The sequence below is a fragment of the Helianthus annuus genome, chromosome 11 (assembly GCF_002127325.2).
Source record: "Helianthus annuus cultivar XRQ/B chromosome 11, HanXRQr2.0-SUNRISE, whole genome shotgun sequence".
NCBI lineage: Eukaryota > Viridiplantae > Streptophyta > Magnoliopsida > Asterales > Asteraceae > Helianthus > Helianthus annuus.
This window is the reverse complement of record NC_035443.2, coordinates 7,329,706-7,354,550: the sequence shown is the minus strand read 5'-3', so window position 1 is coordinate 7,354,550 and position 24,845 is coordinate 7,329,706. Positions and strand designations below refer to the sequence as shown.

Genomic DNA, 24,845 nt, shown 5'->3' with positions numbered 1-24,845 from the left:
GATGATTCTTCATCTGAACTCCTGCTATAACCCGAAGAGTCGTCATCCTCAGAAGATTCACCACCATTGGCGGAAGATTCTCCACCACTGGTGTGAACTACATCCTTCACAACTTGAGCAAAACATGCTGTTCCATCTGGAGCATCACCACTCAACTGGATTAACCAGTCACAACCTTCATCCACTTGAACCACAAGTGCCCGGTTGGCTTGGTTGTTGACAGGCACTAATGTACGCTCATTGTTTCTGTTCTGGTTCTGCTGGTTGCCTTGGTTTCTAAAGGGGTTCTGGTTCCCGTGCTGTGCTGGCTTTGTACATTCCCTTTTAAAGTGACCCCGTTCACCACAGTTGAAGCATTTTACTGCCTGTTTATCGAACCCATACTTGGTGTCTTTCTTGCTTTCCAAGCTGGTTCTGCCAGTACTTTCCATCCAATCCTTTGCCCTTCTCACAGCACTAGCAAAGGCCCACTTGATATCCATCAAGTCCATCTCTTCTTTATCAATCTGCCGATAGTCTTCTTGTGTCAGATTAATGTTACCAATCTGACCTTCTATTAACCCACAGTACGCGCTCACTACAGTGTTAAGCAGCTCCATGTGTTCCTTAGCTACTTCTACACTGACTTTAGAGAAACTTGAAGTGTCGAGCTGTACAGTACTTGGCTTTGATTGCTGACCAGCAGATGATGTTCCTCCATAACACGCACGTTGTTGTTGAGCAGGAGGAGGAGGAGGTGGTTGTATTGGATTTCCATACATGTCTGTGGTGGGAGGTGGCTTAACAGGAACTTGCACTGGATTGCCATACATATCCGTGCTTGTGACAAATGCTGTTTTTAGTGGAGCATGTGGACCGGTTCTTGCAGACGAAGTACTGGAAGTTCCATAATACATTTCTGGATTTTGTGGCAGTGGAACTCTCTTCGCCTTTAATGTTTCCTCCTGATCCTTGTTTTCCAAAAGCTGCACGAAGTCGTTGATATTTGTTGTTCTCAACACTCCGTTATACTTCAGGATTTCCAAGAAACTACTCCACTGGGGAGGCAAAGCATCAGCAAACTTCTTCACCACTTCTGCTTGAGTTGTTGCTACACCAAAATTATTCAACTCAGTAAGCAAATGATAAAACCGGCTTGTCATGTCTCCCAAAGACTCCTTATCCATGCACGTGAAACAGTCAAATTCTTTCTTGAGTAGATCATGACGCAATTGACGTGTTGCTTCATTCCCTACTCCTCTGGTTTTCAACCCGTCCCACAACTTCTTAGTCGTCTTGAAGCTGACAAACTGGTGGTAGATATCCTTGCTTAACGCCTGAGTGAGAATGGCGTATGCTTTCTTTTCCAGATCATACGTTTTCTTCTGATCTTCAGGAAGATCGGCAAACGTAGCAGTATCTTCTGAAGCATCAACTTCTATAGCTTGATCGAAATCTGTGGTGAAACGTATCCACAGTTCGGTGTTTTGACCAAGAACGTATGTACGGAATCTATCAACCCAGCCCGGATATTCGTTTAAGTGCATCAACTTCGGAGGTCGATTCAAACTTCCGGTTTCGCTTTCGCTCAATAAGATACTTTGGATGCTCGGAGTTTGATTCGATACTAATGCCCATTGACTTGACGATATGGCATTTGCTTGTGAAGATGTAGACACCGGAGACTCGGCCCATGAAGGTGATAGACTTGTACACGTGTACTTTCCACTATCTGGAGCCGGTGTACCCCACCATGAGGGAGTGGAACCCGAACTTGTATATTTTCCACTGTCTGGTGCCGGAGTTCCCCACCAACTCGGATTCATGTTTGAACAGAAAAATGAATTCTTATATACCTATCTTCGAAAGATAACAGCAGCCGAAGGATTCCTGATCAAAAGATAAGCTAACACAAACTTGTTAAGTTAAAACAGACAAGAATTTAAAGATCAACACCTTGTTCGAAGGATCTACACCTGTTCGAAGGATCAACAGTGTTCGAAAGATCACTGTTGAATCTCGAACAATGTTTTTGAAAGATTCACAAATTCGAACGATTCACAATTTGAAAGATCCTTATCTTTCGAATATAGGTCCTTATCTTTCGAACAACTATCCTTCGAATAGATTCCTGGATCGAAGGATAAGACTCTGACTTCGAAGGATGGGTCGAAAGATGTATATCTATCGAAGCTTCCTTGATCGAAAGATGATCTTTCGATGTCGAATGATATCCTTCGAATACTCCTGACACACTGACACTGATATGACAGGTTGGTGAAAAGGTGATGGGTTGGTGAAGTCAACTTTCGGCAAAAGAGTATGGACAGACCATGCCTTTTCTACCAACTTTGATTTTGAAATAAAATATTCCCAAAAAGGAAAACCTTATCCAGAAAATCCGGTACCGGAACCCACCGGAATTATGGCCGGAAATCACCAAATATCTTAAAAACAAGTTTTAAGTTACCTAACCCGCCTTTGAACACACCCGAAAGGTTTAGAACACGTTTTTATGTTTAAAAATGCAAGAAAACCACCAAAAACGGGTACTAAACCAAGTGTTCAAACACACCAAGAACTTGAACAAACCCGGTTTTAAACAAGGTAAAGAGCCTTAGCTCTGATACCACTTGTAGGTCCCTCTCGGAGGATGAGATTCAACCTTAACCTTGCTATACTAACACACTAGCAAGTGCGGAATCCAAGCTAGTGAGCAAACCGGGATGAAACAAGCACAAACACAACACACAAAGTTCACCGATTAACACCACTTGTATTAATGCGAATGAAAGGTTCCGGTTACAAGCACAATGTTTACAAATCAGTTTTGCAAACTCTCTAAGTGTGTGTGTTCTTGACAGAATGCTCTCCTATCTCTCGAGTGTCTGTCTGTGTGCATCTATCTTCAAGTGAACACATTGCATGGGTATTTATACCCAAACACAGCAAGTCTGGTCGAAGGATCATGCAGAATGACCGAAAGATCATCTGTCGATTACAAAGCCATCGAAGGATCCACATATACTTCGAAGGATGGCATATCCTTCGAAGTCCATCAGTATCCTTCGTGGGATATCTTTCGAGCTCATCGAAGGATAGAAACAATCCTTCGATGGCCCAACCTTCGACACAGAACATTTACAACCATATTCTATCTGTTTGGCCAAGTCAAACCGGAGGATGGTTGACTTGGTCAAACTTACATGACTATCATGGACATCGTTTACATCGTGACCGAATACAGACAAAGTACAGACACAAGTGCACCAACAGAAACCACGACCAATTTTCTTTTAATACATTAGAAGTACAAATTTTTAACAAAAATATACAAATGTATATGAAAATATTATGTTCAATATATAAAACATGATTTTAATTTTTTTTAATCTTTGTTAGTTTTGGTAGTAGATACCTAATCAGTTTAGGTTATGACATTAAATTATAATTTTTAATTAGATAAAATAAATGGGTTAGTCGGGTCAACCGGCGAACCCGCCATGGGTTTGACCCAAATCTGACCCAAAAACGTTTGGACTAAAACCCAAACCCACAAATTCCGTGTTAGGTTCAAGTATAATGTATTTCAAAGAGATGATGAACATGTTCACAATCTGACCAAAATACGAGTCTACGAGATCAGAAAAGCAGTTACCTCCACCTTCTTTTGTATTGTTACACATTAACGAGATATTCTCGCTAGCACAGTAGCAAGCAAACAGCTCAGGTGAAGTTGAGCTAGACCCACATTGACCATTTGACTGAATACACTTATCGCAGTCGTCGTTTTTTGCCATCCGCTGTAGATTGCAACCAGCCATCAAAGCTGATCTCAAGTCACTTTCTGAAGCAGTCACAGATGCTAATTGGTTTGCCGAAGATGCATCCACTGGTACAGTGATATGATTGCGGCATTGCACTAAGAAATTGGTAATATTGGGGGTGATCAAACTGGTTCTATAAAAATAACTATCACTCTGGGTCTCATTCACGTTACAACCGAATCGATAACTAGCATCCCCTGGTATACTGTCTTGGCATCCGTAGTACATAGATACATTCTCCTGGATAAAATTACTGCCATTGAAAAGCGTGGGTGGTGTTGTGGAGATACTCAGGACAAATGTTGCTCCACAGATCTTTTCTAGCGATAGTGATAGTATGTGCACTGCTGTCAATATTTAAAACTCGATAGTCTATTGATTTTGAAACCAGCACCGGAACATCAGATTCGCAGGTTAGCTGAAAACCCGGGTGGCCACAATAAGCCGAGCGGCCTAACCCCCAAAAAGGGTACTTGAATTCAACATGTTCACACCGGACCGACTGGCCACATATCTCGTATGGTCGGGTTTCCTGGCACCAAATGACAGGGAAACATATGGCAGTGACTAGGATCACCACCAAAGCAGATGGAGGATTTCATGGTGGTTGCTTAGATCAAGAAGGAAACAATGAAATAGCAAGGTAGCTGATTAATGCATATATGAATAAAGAATGTTATTTGTTTAGTTATCAATTGTTTTACACACAAAAAAAAGTTTATATTTGTGTTGACCGACTTGGTCTAATGGCCAAAAACAACACCACTTGACCTTTTGAGTTTATTAATTTCTAGCCATCAACTGAAAGATTGCCGGCCAGATAGCGTTCTTGAGAGTCGGCTATTAAAAGAATTTTTATATGATATGTTATGACTATATTAATAATATCAATCCTTTTCATACAAATTTTTAATCCCTTTCAAGGCAATTAGGTAGGTTAAGCTCCAATGGGGTTCAAAGTTACTAGTTATCATATGAGGATGATGTAATCACAGTCATGGTTCCTATATTTATTCAGCTTTTTCTGCCTGCCATTTGATCATTTGATCTTCTAAATAAGTCAACTATTGCTCCAAATACTGACTGGGTCGTGGTTCTTGGTCATTTGATCTTCTAAATAAGTCAACTATTGCTCCAAATACTGAGTGGGTCGTGTTATTGATATTAATATGAGTTTTTTATAATTAATATTAGTGTTATTGATATTACTATGAGTTTTTATAATTAATATTAGTGTTATCAATATTAAAAAGAGAAGACAAAAAAAAATAAAAATATACGCTGCATACAGGGCTAGACTGGGCGTCTAGTGTGGTCCAAAAGACCATTATAGCCCTGTTTTGCCCCCAGTCTAGCCCTAACTCAGGGATAAAATGGTCTTTCTTGTCTATACTCCCCGTATAGGCCTAGACTGGGCGTCTAGTGTGGTCCAAAAGACCATTATAGTTTGTTTTGCCCCCAGTCTAGCCCTAACTTAGGGGTAAAATGGTCTTTTTTTTTTGTCTATACGCCCCATGTAGGCCTATACGAGGCATATACGGGTCATATAAGACAAAATATGACATAATCAGAGATTCTCTTGGAAATTGAAAAAGGTTATGCGCGACGTATAGACCTATACGATACGTATATGTGGGTGTGTGAATAGGCACTTGGGTGTGTGAATATGTAGACCCTATTTGATATTTGATAAACTCCTACTCCAAATAGGGAAAAAGGAAACGAATGCTACACTTCTTAATAACAACCTAAAATTTCAAACAAACATTGGTAGGGATGAACCAAAGGGCTAGGTTGGGCAGGGAGATCAAAACATTAGCAGGTCTCAGCATAGCCATTGCATCAGATGAGAATTTTACTGAAATTGGTTAATTGATAACTTGATCATTTTTATTAGAGTAAATTACAAAACTCGTCATTTATGTATGTATGTTATTGCAAATCATGTCCTTTATCTTCAATAATCACATTAATCATAACTAATGTTTACAAATCCTAACATGTTATATCATTTACCCTAAACCCAATTAATTTTCTCAATTAATTGTAGTCACGTGGGGCCCACATGAGAGCATTAATGTCTTTTTACCTATCCATCTCTTTCCCCCTTTTAAAACTCCAAATAACCTAAATTTGTGGTTTCCAGACTATCAATTACAGATCATCCGCCGTAAACTCCACCCCACCTTCAAAATGCACAAGATACCCTCCATTCTCACCCTCTCCTGCCCCCCACTGCCGTCGTTGCCGCAGTCTCCTCCACCGGAATTTCTTTCGCAGGGACCGCTCTACCTTGTTCACTATCCTATTGTTTCACATTGTCTTCTTTCTTTAATGAGCAACACAAAAGTACACAACAAACTAACAGAAACACTGCTATCAAAACTCCACCTAAAATGAGCAAGATATTTTTCGTATTTGTTTTCCTGCGATGGCTCTGGCTCTCTACCGGAGACGCAGTGCTCATGGTGGAATGGCTGTACCCACAAAGATCAAGATTACCGATGAAAACGCTCGGATCGAATTTCGACGAGAGTTGATCCGGGACACGACCGGATAGATTGTTGTAGGACACATTAAACACTGCAAGATTCAGTTGACCACCCAAGAAAACTGGGATTTGACCAGTAAGATTGTTATGAGCTAAATTATATGAAGTGAGTGACCTCAAATCAGAAAAGCTGTTTGGGATGCTGCCATTAATAAAGTTATAAGAAAGATCTAAACTTTTAAGCTTAACAAGTTTCCCAATTTGGGGTTTTAAAAGGGGGAAAGAGATTGGTAGGTAAAAAGACATTAATGCCCTCACATGGGCTTCACGTGACTACAATTAACTGAGAAAATTAACTGAGTTTGGGGTAAAGGATATAACATGTTAGGATTTGTAAACATTAGGTATGATTAATGTAATTATTGAAGATAAAGGACATGATTTGCAATAACATACATACATAAAGGACGAGTTTTGTAATTTACCCTTTTTATTAAAGTCTTTCTCCTTGTTGTTTCTTATAAGTTTTTGGTTCATTTTAGTTGAACTTTTGCGTGTTATACACAATATTTGTTAAAAATATTTACCAGCAGAATTTGGAAGTCCCATAAAACTTAAGACTAGCTAATTCACTAGCTGGCTTCATGAGAGTTGCGTAGAAAAATCTTTCCCTGCACTGTTGATACTCTCTCACCGCTTGAAACCTGCACCGGATGAGAGGGACTATGATGGTGTGCGGGGAGGACCTTCGCACAAGGCCCATGATTTGGAGGGGCACATGATTTCAAAAAAAAAAAAAAAAAAAATCTGATAGATATGTCAATTTTTTTAAATAGTAAACACATATCAATTACAAAAGAGGGCATTTACAAATATTCTTTTATGGTCTAGAATTTAGCTCACTTGACATTAGGTTTATTTGGCCCAATACTAATTTGATTTTAAAAAATAAAAAAAAAATAAAACATAATTGTAAAGGTATTAGGGCACATTTTTCAAGCTCGAACATGGTACATGAATTCTCATAGATGCCACTACGAGGGAGTACCTTGGAAAGGTCTTGATGGAGATGACTCAAAGCGTCTAGGTGGAACTTGCAACGATTCAATGCTTCCTTCTAGCATCTCCACAACTTTACTTATGGATGGCCGATCTGATGGATTTGACTGAATGCACCACAGGCTCACCATCATCATCTTCCTTGCTAATTCATCTTCCACTTCGGTTGTCACTCCATTGTCCCCTAAATTGCCTCCAACTTCTACTTGCTTGTATATCCAATCTGGAAAGTATTCTTCACTTGTGCTTGTCCTTCTAGCGTTAGTGTGCTTGCGTGCACCCGTCATTTCAAGAATCATCATCCCGTAGCTATACACATCAGATTTGTGAGACGCTCCTCCAAGACTACTGATAAATACTTCAGGGGCCATGTATCCGGCAGTACCTCTTGCACCCATTACAGACACAATACTTTCTTTCTTCTTGCACAACTTAGCCAACCCGAAATCAGCTATTTTTGGAACAAATTCTTCGTCCAACAAGATGTTGTGTGGCTTTATGTCAAAATGCACGATTCTTGTGTTACAACCTTTGTGCAGGTACTCCAGACCTCTGGCAATCCCTTTTGCAATTTGCAACAATGTGCTCCAGTCCAAACGAAGGCCATCACCACGTAGAAACTTATCCAAAGATCCATTTGGCATATATTCATACAGCAAGGCTCTTTTCTTTCCCTTAAAGCAGAAACCTAAAAGAGTGACTATGTTGACATGAGAAGTTCTACTGATGCTAGCAACTTCATTAATGAAATCTTCTCCATTTCCGGTCACTTCACTCAAGAGCTTCACTGCAACTAGATGCCCATCCGGCAATTGTCCTTTATAAACACTCACATACCCTCCATTTCCCAGTTTCTCTTGGAATGAATTCGTCATTTTCTTGATTTCAGAGAACTTGTATCTTTTTGGTGCCAGACTTCCATAGTTCTTTATGAATATTTCTATTTGATCATTTGCACCTTCAGGTCCTTCGCGCCTCTTTTTCCAGAAAAAGATTCCAAATCCGACGACGACAACAGCAATAGCTGCTCCAAAGCTTGCAAGTACTAGGATTCAAAGATAAGGTATTCAAATTTTAGTTTCTTGATGAACAGAATGATAAGAAACTTTATTCTATTTAGTGAGGGTAATATCCATACCTATACCCAGAGAGCTACTCTTTGCATCCACTGCAATTTTACACAATTTCAAGAAAACATCAGATTCATAAGTATCACAACAAAATTTTAGGTTTATAACTAAGGCCGATAAATGAACGATCCCTCTTAAAGTCTTAGGAAAATAGAACTAGTTTCTCTAGAATCTATTGCTTAAGTTACTCCTGTAATTATATGGAAAGTATGTGTTACCCTATTCATGACCCGTGACTCATCCAAATCTGCAAACTATTCATGACTCATCCAAGTAAACAATGACCATGTTGACCCTAAACCTGTTATCCGCGACTAGTGTCTAACCCGTTTAACTCAACATACAAATACCCGTTACGTACCTAAACAGATTAACCAGGTCTAGTGGTGGTTGAGTTTTGGTCGATTATAAGCAACCGATTTCCAAATATTGAGGCATACGTAACCGGGTTTGAGTCGACTCCACTAGGTAGTCATCTCGAGAAAACTAAGGTTTACAATCTGACCAATATATGAATCTACCAGAAGAGAAAATCAGTTACCTCCTCCACTTCCGTAGCACACAAACTGCTCAGGTGAAGTTGCGTTAGACCCACATCGACCGTTGGACTTAATACACCGATCACATTCGTCATTATTCGCCATCCACTCTAGCCTGAAACCCTCCTGCAAGGCGTATCTCAGATCACTCTCTGAAGCAATATCGTAATAAGCTCCACCCACTGGCACAGTGATAGAATTGTTGCATTGCACCATCAAGAAACTGGAAATATTGGTGACGCTCAAACTGTTTGGAGAGAAATAACTATCATTCCGGCGGCTCCCATTCACATCGCAACTTAATCGATAATTAGCATCCATGGTTACCGATGTATTTTCTTGGCATCTGTAGTACAGAGATACATTCACCTGGCCGAAATTATCGCTGTTGAAAAGGGTGGAGTTATAGGTGGTGTTGTGGAGATATTGAGGGCATATGTTGCTCCAGAGATCAGATCTAGCAACAGTGATCGTATGTGTTCTGCTATTGTACACCAGGACCCGATAATTTACTGATTCTATAATGAGTTCTGGAACAGTAAGTTGACAGGTTAGGTGAAAACCCAGGCGACCGCAATAATACGGCCTGTTTAACCCCCAAAAAGGATACCCGAATTCAAAATTGCCACAGGAGTCTGACTGGCTACATATATCGTATGGAGTTTCCTGGCACCAGAATACTGGGAAACGGATGATGGTTGCTAGAACCACAGTTATGGAAAATATTGCGGGGCTCGGGTCTAGACGGGGTTTCAGTTTCATGGTCGCTGGAGCTGGTTCGGAGGAAACAAATAATGAGGATGAACAATGAATAACTGAGTAAGGAAGGTAGTAAAATGGGGGCAAGTCACTTGATTTGTTGAAACTTCAATTTTCATCACCAACTGATAGCTACATATACATATTTAATAATTAAGGAAAACAAATATTAAGTTGACTGGGTGTTAGATGCAAGAATTTAGCATTTTTCTAATTATTTGTAATCAATATTCTTCTTTATTTTGGGTTGACATACTAAGGGGTGATAAAATTAGCAAAAATCAATTTAAGGAAAAAAATATAGTATAATCGTAAAACATTATATAGTTTATAACTTCTTACGTTAACTATTCACTCTTTAATTAATTAGTCAATTTCGTTTTATCTTACATACATAAAATTTTGTCATACATGTATCACACAGATTATCGAATTTTATACTACATATATTGAATTTTATCTTACATTTTATCCTAATGCGCAACGAGTTATGGATTACTAGAATATTTGATAACGTCTAATAAGTTTTTACTTTGTGTATTTTTAAAGGCAATTATATATGAGTATAAGAACGACTTTTTTTTTTACTATTTAGTTCTATTATCTTTTTTTAGAATAGTCATCATTGATTTATGGTGAAAATAACGTTAAAAGCTGAGAACGGTTAATCATGTATATATGTGTGGGCCATCGTGGCAAAAGTGAAACACTACAAAAAAGGGTACCTTTAGCGGCGCCAGGTGTCGCAGCTATTGCCCTATTTTGTCGCCACTATTAACCTTTAGCGGCGACATGTGGCCGCTAAAGGGTCGCCGATATAGCTGGGCCGCTATTGCCCAGTTTGGCGCCGCTATTGATGTTGTCGCCGCTAATGCTCTTGCCGGAGAATTCACAGGAAATATCACATGAGATAGATTACCGGAGATTACATAACGTGTGGAACTAATAAATCGTTTATCAAAAACTTGTCGGAACTAATAAATTTAAAGATTACATAACTTTTCATTCAAATTCTCATCTCAAAAAATGGATTCTTGAGCTCGTCGATATAACTATACATTAACCGTACATTTTCTATACAAATTCTATAAAAAACTTTACATAACTATACATTTTCCAAACAATAAAACGAAACTAGCCAGAACTTGAGCTTGATGATGGCGGTTCAACGGAGGTTGATGGAGCTTCACGGTGGTGGTGTAGCTTGATAATAGTTGTGGTGGAGCTTGATAATGGTGGTGGTGGAGCTTGATGATGGCGATTCAACGGTGGTGACGAAGCTTGACGGTGGTGGTGGTGGTGCAGCCGGTCCAATGGTGGTGGTGGAGCTTGATGATGGCGGTCCAACGGTGGTGGGTGGAGCTTTAGGGTGGTGGTAGCTTCAAGGTGGTGGCGATCCGGTGGTGGTGTTGGTGAAGATGATGGAGTTTGGTGATTGTGTTTGTGGGTGATTGTGTTTCTTTAAGGGAGAGAAAGCAGGAAGGAGCCCAAACCGTTGGATCATCCTCTTATCATGTAACACCCCAAAAATGTTTAATATAACAATAAGTAAAAATAAACAAAGAATTTAACATAGTTATGAGATATGGCGAAACGGTATTTAGTTTATGGAAAAGCCCAAATTAAACACTCTTTCAAAGTGGGAGGGTTTAATGTGTAAATAATAAATTAAAAGGTTTTAATAGTAAACAAAATTGAAAAATACCCACATTTGGGGGTTCTGGGTTCGATCAGAGCAGGGGGAAGAACAAGCAAACCCTAGCTTGCTAAATCCCATCAATTCACTTGAAATCTCAAGGAGAAGCTAATGCATGAGCCCCTATTTTCGAGTATCTAACCCTAATTAGTGAAGTGGTAAGTTTTATTTTCTGAAATTATGATTTGTAGGATGAGGGTTACAACCCAATCTCGAATTTTTATGTCTAAAATGTGAGAAATCTGAGTTAGGGTTACCTTCTAGGACAAGAATCATGTTGATTTTTAGGTTATTTGAAAGATTTTGGTAAAAACTCACTTTGTGAAATTGTGGTATGAATAGGATGATCAAAGAAGCTATAATCAAGTGGAATCTTGAAATATGATGATGTAGTAATGCTTGAATCTTAGAAAATTTATGTAGGATAAAAGAAGGTTATGAACATGGGTTGAATGTTGATGAATTATAAGATGAACTAGTAGGAATTCATGCTTTGTATACTTGTACATAATGCTAGTAAATACGATGCCCACCAAGTGTTTGATGAAATGCTTAAAAGAATAATATGTATAATTTGGAAGGTGAATGAATGAGATTTAGTTTTACTAAATAAAGGAATGAATGTGTTGTTATAGGCGCGAAAGAAGAAGGTTCCAACACTAGGAAATCGGAAAGTTCACAAGATCGAGGTACGTTAGTGTACACCGCATTTCTGTATTTATGATGTTGTCATATGTATAATAAATCTTACTTGTATTGTTTGGTTATGTCAAAGTTGTTAGAATTGAATTCTATGATTTTTCGAAAGTAAAAGTAAGGTCCGTCATAACGGATTGAAAGGAATGAAGAAGTTATGAAAGATAAAGCATCATATCCGGTTCTTCTAGTTGAACCGGGTATGGGAAGTTATGTATGCAATGGACGAAAGCCTACTCGATCCGTCTTTCTCGAATCGGGGTATGATGTAAGAATGAAATGACTATGATTGTTCATTATGAACAATTCGAATGAAGGTGATGTAATGATGCTAGTATCCGTTCCTAACGGGTATGTTAAGTAAAGTATGCTTAGCCTATATTTGAGACAAGCATGTAAGGAACCGTTTAACGGTTAGTGAAGTAATTGAATGATGCTTATCTGAGAAAGAAATAAATGGGTTTATTACCGAAAATTGTTAGTGGCGAAATACTAGCCTATTTGTTATGTCAAATGTAGGTAAATCCTCAATGTAGGCGACTTGGCAAATTGGAGCGAGCATATGCACACCTTATGAACATCAAGCGCTTCCGCTATTATGTATTAGTGTTTTGGGTCAAATGTCCGTTTTTGGTATGACATTGTTAGTAGTTACACGTGTTAATACTTGGTGTATGGTCTTAGTCGTGTCTAGTCGAACGGGTCGTAAACTTGTTTGTTTGTTGATGGTTAATACAGGGATACACTCGTCTTACGGACGGGTCATGCCCAAATTTCGTTAAAATCACGTGTTAATGATACTAGTGTTTTTACCTTTTAAGTTGTGAAAGATTTGTACATTTTAAAAAGTTTATGTATTTAGCGTCTTTTGGATGTCATTTCTTCTAGACGCAAATAAGTTATACGGGTGTTTCAAGTTGGTATCAGAGCCAAGGTTTGAGGGATTCGAGCATATGATGTGATGCTTGAACTCAAACCGACGACTCTTGCAAAAGTGTGCTCGCTCCAAGATCGCCAATGAGGTAATAATTTGAGTTTTCGGTTTAATACAAGTATGTATAGTGTGTTTACGATAAATATTTAAGTTAAGTATGTGGAGTAGTAATAATGGGAGGTGAAATGGGGAGTTTCAGGAACCGTATAACCGAAACCGGCCCGAAGAATGATTAAAATACCAAAAAAAACAAGGTCTGCAGCGATTTCAGCTAACGGGAGGCCGTCGCCGACGGGCCTCTGGCCGTAGCCGACGCCCCCATGGTGCCGACGCCCTAAGTTTCTGTCGACGGGCAAAAGTGGCCGACGCCACATTCCAGGCCCCGTCGTCGACGGGAGGCCAGGTTGTCGCTGACGGCTAGCAGAAGTTCAGTCCGCTGGAACTTTTCGTTTTATGTTATTTTTCATATTTTGAGACCCCGAGTTGTCCGAAAGCCTATTTTATGATTGAGTGAGACTCATATAAGGCCCAATAAGATATATGTAATCACGGGTAGTGGTTACAAATGAATGAAATCGTAAAGGTCGAAAGAAATGTGTCGAATGACGTGAATGAATGATGAAAGTTTAAAAAGTGAGTAAAGTTTAAAATGTGAGAATGCGAATGAAGTAAATACGGACTAATGAACTATGATGTATTGAAAGCTTGTGAACTATAATTTAAGTTCCCATGCTTCTCAGAAATGCCCGTTTTATGTTCCTGGCAAGTAAATAGAAGATATAATAAGTTATGTAGATTGTTGGCGATAAAGTAAAATTTATGAAAGTCGAATGTAACGTATGGAATGGCATGAAATGAATGACGGATGTATAGAGTGGAGTATAGACTAAAGTGCTTGGACATGTGAAGGAGCCGTAATTGTTAATAAATAAATAAAAAAAATGATGAGATTAGTGGTGAAAATAATTTGAAGAATGTGAGTTAGATGGAAATTCGTATGAAAATTCGGATGAATGTATGCTTTGATCAGAATTATGCATTAGAGGCTTGTACCTTGTACTTGAATGGTGTAATGCTTATGTGTATTTAATGATTTGCCTTGTTATGATTAAGAGGCGAATATGTGCTAAATGCAAATCGTACGAGCTTATTAGTAAAGGATGCGTTGGAATTATGTTATATAGTTAACTTGAATGATAATTACTATTTGTAGAATCATGAAGCATTAGTATGTGAAAGTACGTGAAAGTGAATGTATATATGTGTATTGTTTGGAGGATTACGTAAATTGTATGTATGAAATAAGTAGAATATTAATATTACGGTCTATCATATTTAGATTTAGATGATTACATGTTCAAAAGTTTGAAGTGTGTAAGCAAGACACTTGACTATCTAAAAGTCAACAGTATAGGGATATCATGAAATGGCCATTAGACACAAATGCTAAAGTAAAGAGTTAATGTGTCATGTATTAAGTGATTTACGTGTATGCTTGACGATAGTTTAGTTGTATGGATTGGAAGTGAGATAACTGATAATAAATGCCTCGTTTATACGAAATTTGACTAACGAAAGTCAATTAACTTATGAATAGAAAGAAAATGAATAGTTGTACGTATGCTCACATAAGCTAACAGTGTTACAAATGTAATAATATGTAAGGATGGAAATCTTGTCAGTTGATTCAAGTATGGATGGCAAACGGGGTAAGAGGAAGCAATGAGGCAAACATGAACACTAAAGGTAAGTGATTTCGCAATCGCTCCGAATTCATCTACATGAAGGTGTATACGTGTTTGAGTATTCGAAATCAAAGTGAAATGTATAAATAAATTAGAAATGTTATGGTACGTTTTGTTGAAATTGTTGGCATAATGTTAAATCGATAAAACCTCATTATAAGGGTAAATCGGTCATAAATTTTAGTTGAGAAGTTCTAAGGCGGAAATGAGAACTAGGTAATGTTGATGAAAGGTATGGGAAGAATATTAGTTGGGATGTTAGCTAAAGACATTTTGCAAAGATGTTCGAATTGAAGTAAGTACAACATGTACTGCAATACTTATATACAAAAAGTACTGGGTAGTGGTTGACCTTATAAGGTTATATTGTACAAGACAGTAAATAATAATTACTTACAAATGCTAGAAGTATTACGTAAGAAATACAAATGTGTAATGTAGGATACTCATTAGTAGAGACATGTTAGGGAAAGTAGGTAAATTAACACCAAATACGGTGAACGAACAAATGGAAATGGTATATTAAGGGATGGTCATGTATGTATTGACCGAAGCTTGAGAAAAACACGAGAAACATCTCACTTATGTCCGGACAAGCTAGTAAAAAGGGGTCTAACGATTCTTAAGGGATCGGGTCAATATAAGAGAGAAAGATAAGAATGAAAAGTATAAGCTTACGATTGAAGGTAAAACAAACTCAAGAAAGAAGGATGGGAACACCACTAGAAATAGGATGTAGAGTGTTGCGTTGAGACGCACTACATGAATTAGGACATGGAATTAGTGCTAGGACCCAACACTTGAAGTTGAATGTAGAAGATTAATACGAAAATATATCATAAGAAATGACATGGTAAATGATACGACAGAAGAACGAAAGGTACGGATGAAAATGTTTAGAATCTGAGAAATGGATCCAACCCAGTAAGAATGAAAGGTAATAAATTAAAAGTTCGAATCCGTAAGTGAAGACAGAATAAGCAAGTAAGAATAAAAACTAAGTACCAAACTCAAATAAGTTATACGGGTCAAATGGCGATGGCCATTTGAACCCGGTATTTAATGTTCGGTTTGTCAAGTTTATTACTAATAGGTGAGGGGGTGTTAGTCTGACCTTGAAAGGTCAAACTGCGAAAGTTGGAGAAATAACCAATAAAAAGAAAGGATTGTATGTAAGAAATGGAATGTATGATATGTTTTAGCATGTACGTAAGAAAATTGTGAAAGAGGCAATGGGCGAACAAACACCCCGCAGGACGCAGTTATGAAGGGTTATGTGCTAACTGTTTATTTATAGACAAATATGATGGAATTCTTAGTGAGATGTTAGTAATGAAGCTAGTGGAAGGATGCCCACGAGTGGGAGCATATTTTATGAATTAATGAGACCAAGTCTGGTACGCAAGGTACATATAAAGAAGCGGATCGATCCGGCGCACGGATAACCGACTTATGCATTGAAGGCGAGGTTAGTAAAATGTTTAATTCTTGATTAATGATAAGAATCCGTAGATTTATTTGTAAGTATGAACAAAATGAATGGTAGAATAATTATGGTATGGTATACAATGATCGACCTGTAACGGTCAGCGTGAGAAGGTATGAATGTCATTAAGAGGGAGATCTAAAGGCCTTAAATGAAAGTTTGAGCTGAATTAGTCAAATGCTCGTACACAACATACCTAGTTGTTATCATAAGTAGTTCATGCAAGGAGCTAATAATAAAGTGTGTGAAGGATTAAATTTAAGGCTAAACTCAAACTTGTGATTAGTTCAAGTGACGGTAGTAACCGTAGAATGATACCTTATACTCGTATTAAGTATGAAAAAGTAATTAGGAAGTGGGTAGCTTTGCATTAGTACCACAAAATCATTAAATGTTTATAGTATACGTATAATGTTATGCTAAGCCCTCATATGAACAAGAAAGTAATTAGAAGAAAGTTAGTAATGGGATAATGGGGTTTGCTCATGATTACAATAATGAATTATATCGTGCATGATTCGTGTGCGGAATGAAATAAATCGATTTATTTATATTAATAAATGTATGAATATGTTACGCTTATTTAGAAAGATAGAAACGAGCCGTAAGCATAAGCTTGTACGACCAATAGTATACTTTGGAATAAATTTCAATGAACGAACCGCTAGTGATGATATATGCTAGGAACTAGCATTATAAGGTGAAAACGACACTAATAAGAGCTCTGGATCAGATTCTGACTTATATGTGATTATGAATGTAATTTACTTGATTTAAGAACAGATGGACAATGCGTACAAATACGTTTATGCATGAATGAAACTCTTGCCAAGATCCCGAATGCATCTATGTTACATTAAGCATCGTAAATGAATAGATGAAAAAGTAAGCGTAGAAGTGGTGTAGTTGGAATGAGGAAGGTTTCGGGGACGAAACCTCTTTTAAGGGGGGGTAGACTTGTAACACCCCAAAAATGTTTAATATAACAATAAGTAAAAATAAACAAAGAATTTAACATAGTTATGAGATATGGCGAAACGGTAGTTAGTTTATGGAAAAGCCCAAATTAAACACTCTTTCAAAGTGGGAGGGTTTAATGTGTAAATAATAAATTAAAAGGTTTTAATAGTAAACAAATTTGAAAAATACCCACATTTGGGGGTTCTGGGTTCGATCAGAGCAGGGGGAAGAACAAGCAAACCCTAGCTTGCTAAATCCCATCAATTCACTTGAAATCTCAAGGAGAAGCTAATGCATGAGCCCCTATTTTCGAGTATCTAACCCTAATTAGTGAAGTGGTAAGTTTTATTTTCTGAAATTATGATTTGTAGGATGAGGGTTACAACCCAATCTCGAATTTTTATGTCTAAATGTGAGAAATCTGAGTTAGGGTTACCTTCTAGGACAAGAATCATGTTGATTTTTAGGTTATTTGAAAGATTTTGGTAAAAACCCACTTTGTGAAATTGTGGTATGAATAGGATGATCAAAGAAGCTATAATCATGTGGAATCTTGAAATATGATGATGTAGTAATGCTTGAATCTTAGAAAATTTATGTAGGATAAAAGAAGGTTATGAACATGGGTTGAATGTTGATGAATTATAAGATGAACTAGTAGGAATTCATGCTTTGTATACTTGTACATAATGCTAGTAAATACGATGCCCACCAAGTGTTTGATGAAATGCTTAAAAGAATAATATGTATAATTTGGAAGGTGAATGAATGAGATTTAGTTGTACTAAATAAAGGAATGAATGTGTTGTTATAGGCGCGAAAGAAGAAGGTTCCAACACTAGGAAATCAGAAAGTTCACAAGATCGAGGTACGTTAGTGTACACCGCATTTCTGTATTTATGATGTTGTCATATGTATAATAAATCTTACTTGTATTGTTTGGTTATGTCAAAGTTGTTAGAATTGAATTCTATGATTTTTCGAAAGTAAAAGTAAGGTCCGTCATAACGGATTGAAAGGAATGAAGAAGTTATGAAAGATAAAGCATCATATTCGGTTCTTCTAGTTGAACCGGGTATGGGAAGTTATGTATGCAATGGACGAAAGCCTACTCGATCCGTCTTTCTCGAATCGGGGTATGATGTAAGAATGAAATGACTATGATTGTTCATTATGAACAATTCGAATGAAGGTGATGTAATGATGCTAGTATCCGTTCCTAACGGGTATGTTAAGTAAAGTATGCTTAGCCTCTATTTGAGACAAGCATGTAAGGAACCGTTTAACGGTTAGTGAAGTAATTGAATGATGCTTATCTGAGAAAGAAATAAATGGGTTTATTACCGAAAATTGTTAGTGGCGAAATACTAACCTATTTGTTATGTCAAATGTAGGTAAATCCTCAATGTAGGCGACTTGGCAAATTGGAGCGAGCATATGCACACCTTATGAACATCAAGCGCTTCCGCTATTATGTATTAATGTTTTGAGTCAAATGTCCGATTTTGGTATGACATTGTTAGTAGTTACACTTGTTAATACTTGGTGTATGGTCTTAGTCGTGTGTCTAGTCGAACGGGTCGTAAACTTGTTTGTTTGTTGATGGTTAATACAGGGATACACTCGTCTTACGGACGGGTCATACCCAAATTTCGTTAAAATCACGTGTTAATGATACTAGTGTTTTTACCTTTTAAGTTGTGAAAGATTTGTACATTTTAAAAAGTTTATGTTTTTAGCGTCTTTTGGATGTCATTTCTTCTAGACGCAAATAAGTTATATAGGTGTTTCATATCAAGGGCAGAGATCAGCTCTTTTCAAGCTTCACACGGATTGACTTCTAGCGGAGACAGTTGTCGCCACTAACGTCCTTTAAATCCCCAACCGTTAGATCAGGATAAGGATTAACAGCTAGGGTTTGGTTTCAGACTCCGGGACGCGGATCGACCAATAGCGGCGACATTTCGCCTGTTGCTACTAATGGTGTCGCCACTAAAAGTGGTAGTTTCTTGTAGTGAAAGTGCACTAATTTTAACGTTATTTTACTAATTTTGTGAAAATAACGTTAAAAGCTAAGGACGGTTAATCATGCATCATGTGGTGGCGTTGATTGCTGAAAGACAAAAGGGTACATGCACTAATCGGTCTTTGTCCCGATTGCTGAGTGTTATGTGTCTTATGTCCAAGGCTGAATGCAAAACTACTATCGAGTCGGGGTCTTGCTGGAAGTAGCATCTCTATTCCTACGAGATAGAGGTAAGGTTGTTTACATCTTACCCTCCCCAGACTCTACCTTTACTTTACAATTAGTGGGATTTACTAAGTATGATTATAATCGTTGATTTATGGTATATTAATTAGGGGTAAATTACAAGCTTAATATATGGTATGCTCTAAAGATCAATTTTAAACTATAGTAATTTTACTTCTTTAACGACCTTGTGCAACAGCACCACCCATTCCTTGAAGATCCACATTTGAAGATGTTCCTCATTTGACTAATTACAATTCCTGTCTCGAACAACATCATTAATTACAGATGTGATTGATATTATCTTTGATCTCCATGTATGTCATACGGCCGAGGTTCTTTGCACTACAGGACTGGGAAACAATGGAAAAGACCAGGATCACCACCAATGCAACGAAGGTGGTCTCGTGCGGTTGCCTAGATCAAGAAGGAAACATTGAAATAGAATCAGAGCTGATTAATGAAATAGGACAATGGCCAAAATCTACACCACCGTCCTCTTATATGAGGGTCAACCGTCAATGTCAAGTGTCTCTAAAATATCTACATGGGTCAATATCTAGAGTAGGTGAAAGGATAACTGAGTTCAATGGATGTAAACCACCATAATGTTGTCTTGATTTATTGAGTTCTATCAAGAAAATATACTTCTAGATTACTATGAATAAGTCTTAAGTTCTTAAATATCACACAAATTAGTCACGAGTATTATTCAGCCACATTAAAAGTCACTGGGGTCGCTTTTCCAAATACCGGGTCCATTTTCTTCATCACATTGGATAGCTGATTTGATCAGGTGGGCCAGGGCAAGAGTAGGTTTTTTTTTTTTTTTTTTTTTTTTTTTTTTTTTTTAATTTTCGGTTGATCCAGAGTAGGGTTATCACGAGCAAAAGAGACCCAAACCAGGGTAGACTCGAACTTCACTTGTTTACAAATTGAGCCGATTTACAACCAAGTCGATTTTGAGCTAGCTATATAAATATAAATTCTTCTAAATAAAATATCTACATAAAATTATTTTAAAATAGATATCAACTGGGACATTGTTTTGGATTATAGACAAGTCTCTATGGTAGCAAAGTGAATCTCTAAAGTGTTTACAAGGTTAAATCTCAGTGAATATCTCAATCTCTAAAGTACTTAATTAGCAATTAAGTAGATTCAGAGAAAATCTAGCAATTTTTTATGTAAGGCGAAAAATATAAGTGTGTCAAAAATAATGAACGAATCACATACAAAAATACCTAGATACACTCTGAAAGCAGAGGATTATGATTTTAATAGCTAAGATTTTAGTATTCACATTCTCTCTAGAACTTGCTGCTGTCATGTGTTCTCATATAACAACACTCTACATATATAGCAAGAAACATAGTATTTCCACATCCAAGAAAGTCCGATCAACCATCAGAAGAATTTGGTGACCACTTTGTTACTGATCCGGTGATGTCGGTTCTGTGTTATGACCCTTGAACATACCACCATCATCCACCACAATATCAAGCACTTCTGGTTTCTGAGCATTCAAATCGTCATTCTGAATCCCTTTTAAAGTATCGACCACTTCTTTCATCGTGGGCCTCATATCTTTATTATGTTGAAGACACCGGAAAGCCAGCTCAGCCACCAAAGTGGTCTTCCTCCTCACCAAACCATTTGTTTCGAACCCGATAGTTTTGTCAACCAACTCGCTCAATGTTTGATTTTGAATCTTGGTTACTGCCATATTAGCCAGGTTTATGTCAAGCCTGTGCCTGCTGGTATCAACCGCGGGTAAGGAAGATATGAGCTCCATCAACACAACCCCGAAGCTATAAACATCACTTTTATCTGTCAACTGATAGCATTGGTAGTATTCCGGATCAACATAGCCAGGAGTCCCTTGTGGTGCAGTTGAAACATGTGTAACATTTTCAAATAGTCTTGACAGCCCAAAATCAGCAACTTTTACTTGGAAACTTTTATCTAACAAAATATTGTTGCTTTTCACATCACGATGAATGATGCCTGATTTGTGGAGATATGCTAGTGCATCAGCTGTTTGTATGGCAACGTTGAGGCGTATGGACCATGAAAACAAACTCGAGCTTGAGTTTGCTAGTTTTCCATGAAGATGATCAGCTATTGTACCATTGGGAATGTATTCATAAACTAAAAGAAGTTCTCTGCTTCGCTTTGAGGTGCACCCGAATAATTTTACCAGGTTTTCATGGTCTAACTTTGTCAGGATCCTAACTTCGTTTACGAATTGCTCAACCCGTTTGAAATTGTTTTCGTATAAACGCTTGACAGCAACTTCTCGACCATCAAGAAGCTTACCTGAAAACATAATCCAACCAGTTAAACCAAAGCCTCATAGATTTAGAAAACACAGTTGCATGTTTATAAGTATTACCATAGTACACAGCTCCAAAACCACCATCTCCAAGTTGCTTTGAATCATTGAAGTTATCTGTGGCTACTTCTAGTTCTTCATAGGTAAAAACCTGAGCTCCAAAATATGTACTTTTTACGAGCTCTTTAGATGTTTCTGATGTTTTTGATGAAGGATATGAAGGGATGCTGGAAGTGAAATTAGAAGTGTCACTAGTTAGTGCTTGGCTCGAACCAGCAGCAGCCAAAATGGCTTTGGTCTCGGTTTGGGTAGGTGATGCTGCTTTGATCCCACGCCTTTTTCTCCGTCGGCAAACAAATAAAACAACTCCCACTACAGCGACCGCAATAACCCCACCCACGATTCCAAGTACTAGGATTCAAAGACAAAAGATTTAGATTTTAGGATTGAAAGTACTAGGATTCAAAGAAGAAAGTTTTGTCTATTTAAACAGAGGAAAATCCATACCTATACCAATAGAACTACTTTTTGAACCACCTGCAATAATACAGAATTTTAAGAAATGTTAGATTAAAATTTATTTCCTGGAATAGAGCTATTTTCTCTAGCATCTATTGCTTAAAGTTACTCTTGTAATTACATGGAAAATATCTGTAAAACTACATGTAAGAAAACTTAATAATCTCCTACAGTCTCACTTTAATTTCTCATGTCACATATTGATTAAAATAATTGTTCCAACTGTATAGTAATTAAAATAACATGTTGGAGAAATTAAGTATCCTAGTAATTTTATTGCTTGGGGCATGTAACACGTTCAATACATAATCAATTTTAAATAATGAACCATGATTATTGAATAATACATTTTTAGATAGTGTGATACATTGTCATGAGAACCAGAAAAAGAGTAAAATAATCAGTTAAATAACCGTCTTGTACGTTACATGTTAAACATAAAGTACAAATGTTTATAAGATTTTCGCAATTCTAGCTAAATTTGTACATTACATGTTAAACATAAAGTACAAATATTTATAAGATTTTCGCCAGAAAAAGAGTAAATTAATCAGTTAAATAACCGCATTGTACGTTACATGTTAAACATAAAGTACAAATGTTTATAAGATTTTTGCAGTTCTAGTTAAATGGTGCACAAAACGCCATTAATAAATTATGTGGAATAAATTAACAGGCATCTAGAATATGATATTTATAATTGTTTGATTAATATAATTAAACTTTTTGGGACCAATCCTGCGATTCCTAAACACAAATGACAAGCAATCAAGCATACAATAATTTTTAAAATTTAAAAAGGTGGTCAAGAATGTACAACGCTGAATAAGTCCAAAGTCCACCTAACAATTATTTTTATTTTATTATATTCATATTACCACCAAACTACAATTGTATCAGCAAAACATGTTATTTACATATTCGAGATTTTTTATATTTTAAACTATTAATCTGCCCAACATTAGTCTTGGAATACACAACTTATTAAGCACAAATAAAACGTAAATATAATATAACATGGCTAATAACTTTTATAAGCTTTTGGGATACTTATGAAACTCATGTATCTTATAAAAATAATTATACTTCTCATTTTATTTGTAAAATTTTCTTATCTTGCGAACTTTGAAACATAAAAACGTGGATAAAAAGTTCAACTTAAAAAAATTATATTGGCGACTTTTCAATAAAAGTGAACTTTATATTTTTTTCAATATTGACAAACTCTAAAAAAAAAATATGAAACAGATTCACAGTTTTAAAATATTATTGAAATGGTCAAATTAACCGGGTAGTTGAGTTTGTGTCAATTCTAAGCAACCAGCTTTCCGATTAATGATGCATTCATTCATTAAATTTAATCGGCCGATTCAAATGTATTTTATTTAGACTTCTGTGGGACGCAAACAATTTTGGTAAAGATAAACACATGATGCCACTAGACCAAGAACCGAAATATAAGACTACATGATCAGAACAATCACTTACCTCCTCCACTTTCGACCGGAACGTTGTTACAAGTTGCAGAAAAGTTCCCACTAGCACAGTAGCAAACAAACTGGTAAGGTGAAGTTAAGTTAGACCCACATCTACCACCGGACCGAACACACTGATCACACTCTTCGTTATACGCTGTCCACCGTAGATTGAAACCATCCTGCAAAGCTTGTTTCAATTCACTATCTGTAGCAGTAAGTATTCGATTTGCCCAAGACTGATCCACTGGTACAGTTATATGACTGTTGCATTGCACCAAAAAACTGCTAATCGTAGTATCAGTGTCGATGAAACTGGTTCTGTAGAAATAACTATCACTTTGTGTCTGATTCACATTGCAACTGAACCGAAAACTAGCAGCCAACGGACTCACACCTAATATACCTTGGCATCCGTAGTACAAAGATACATCCTCCTGGCCAAGATTATTGCCGTTGAAAAGTGTAGTGTTATAGGTGGTGTTGTAAAGAGTTTGAGGGCAAAGGGTTTCCCACAGATCATTTCTAGCAACAGTGACTGTGTGTATACTGCTGTCGGTTTTTAGGACCCGATAGTCTACTGGTCCTGGTCCTAAACGGAGCATAGGAACATCAGATCGGCAGGATAGCTGAAAATCCGGGTGGCCGCAATGTTGTGGCCTGCCTGACAGCCAAAAAGGGTACTCGATTTTATCGATGTCTCCACACTGGACCGACTGACCACATATATCGTATGGACTAGTGTCCTGGCAACGAGCGACTGGAAAAGAGATGATGGTGGCTAGAACCACCGTTATGGCTAATAGAGCGGGGCTCGGGTCTAGACGGGGTTTCATGGTGTTCGGGGCAGTTTGGGAAGGAACCGATGAATGAGGATGATGAACAATGAATGAAGTTGAAAGGAAGGTGGTTTATGGGGAAAATATTGAAAGTGGAACAAGTCTTTTGATACTTTTTAAACGTC

At 37.3% G+C, this 24,845-nt stretch overlaps 3 protein-coding genes and 1 long non-coding RNA gene across 4 annotated transcripts; 1 reads left to right on the top strand and 3 right to left on the bottom strand.

Annotated features, from left to right (window-relative positions):
* Positions 1-6,111: 6,111 nt before the first annotated feature.
* On the bottom strand, positions 6,112-6,603 carry LOC110887677 (probably inactive leucine-rich repeat receptor-like protein kinase IMK2). Its single transcript, XM_022135253.1, has one exon. The coding sequence runs from the start codon at positions 6,601-6,603 to the stop codon at positions 6,112-6,114; it is 492 nt and encodes a 163-aa protein (XP_021990945.1).
* Positions 6,604-7,110: 507 nt separating this feature from the next.
* On the bottom strand, positions 7,111-9,863 carry LOC110889426 (LEAF RUST 10 DISEASE-RESISTANCE LOCUS RECEPTOR-LIKE PROTEIN KINASE-like 2.5). The gene is made up of 3 exons (XM_022136943.2): positions 9,028-9,863; positions 8,495-8,524; positions 7,111-8,401 (listed from the first exon to the last, which is right to left on the bottom strand). Exons 1-3 carry the CDS (start codon positions 9,785-9,787, stop codon positions 7,332-7,334), a joined length of 1,860 nt encoding a protein of 619 aa, XP_021992635.1. The 5' UTR covers positions 9,788-9,863; the 3' UTR covers positions 7,111-7,331.
* A 1,658-nt stretch (positions 9,864-11,521) lies between these two features.
* Positions 11,522-12,960, top strand: LOC110891699. Its single transcript, XR_002565491.2, has 3 exons — positions 11,522-11,638; positions 12,116-12,169; positions 12,696-12,960. It is a non-coding gene; the product is annotated as an uncharacterized LOC110891699 (long non-coding RNA).
* A 7,800-nt stretch (positions 12,961-20,760) lies between these two features.
* On the bottom strand, positions 20,761-24,845 carry LOC110889427 (LEAF RUST 10 DISEASE-RESISTANCE LOCUS RECEPTOR-LIKE PROTEIN KINASE-like 1.2). The gene is made up of 4 exons (XM_022136944.2): positions 23,895-24,845; positions 22,395-22,424; positions 21,948-22,298; positions 20,761-21,871 (listed from the first exon to the last, which is right to left on the bottom strand). The coding sequence occupies exons 1-4, from the start codon at positions 24,715-24,717 to the stop codon at positions 20,985-20,987; spliced, it is 2,091 nt and encodes a 696-aa protein (XP_021992636.1). The 5' UTR covers positions 24,718-24,845; the 3' UTR covers positions 20,761-20,984.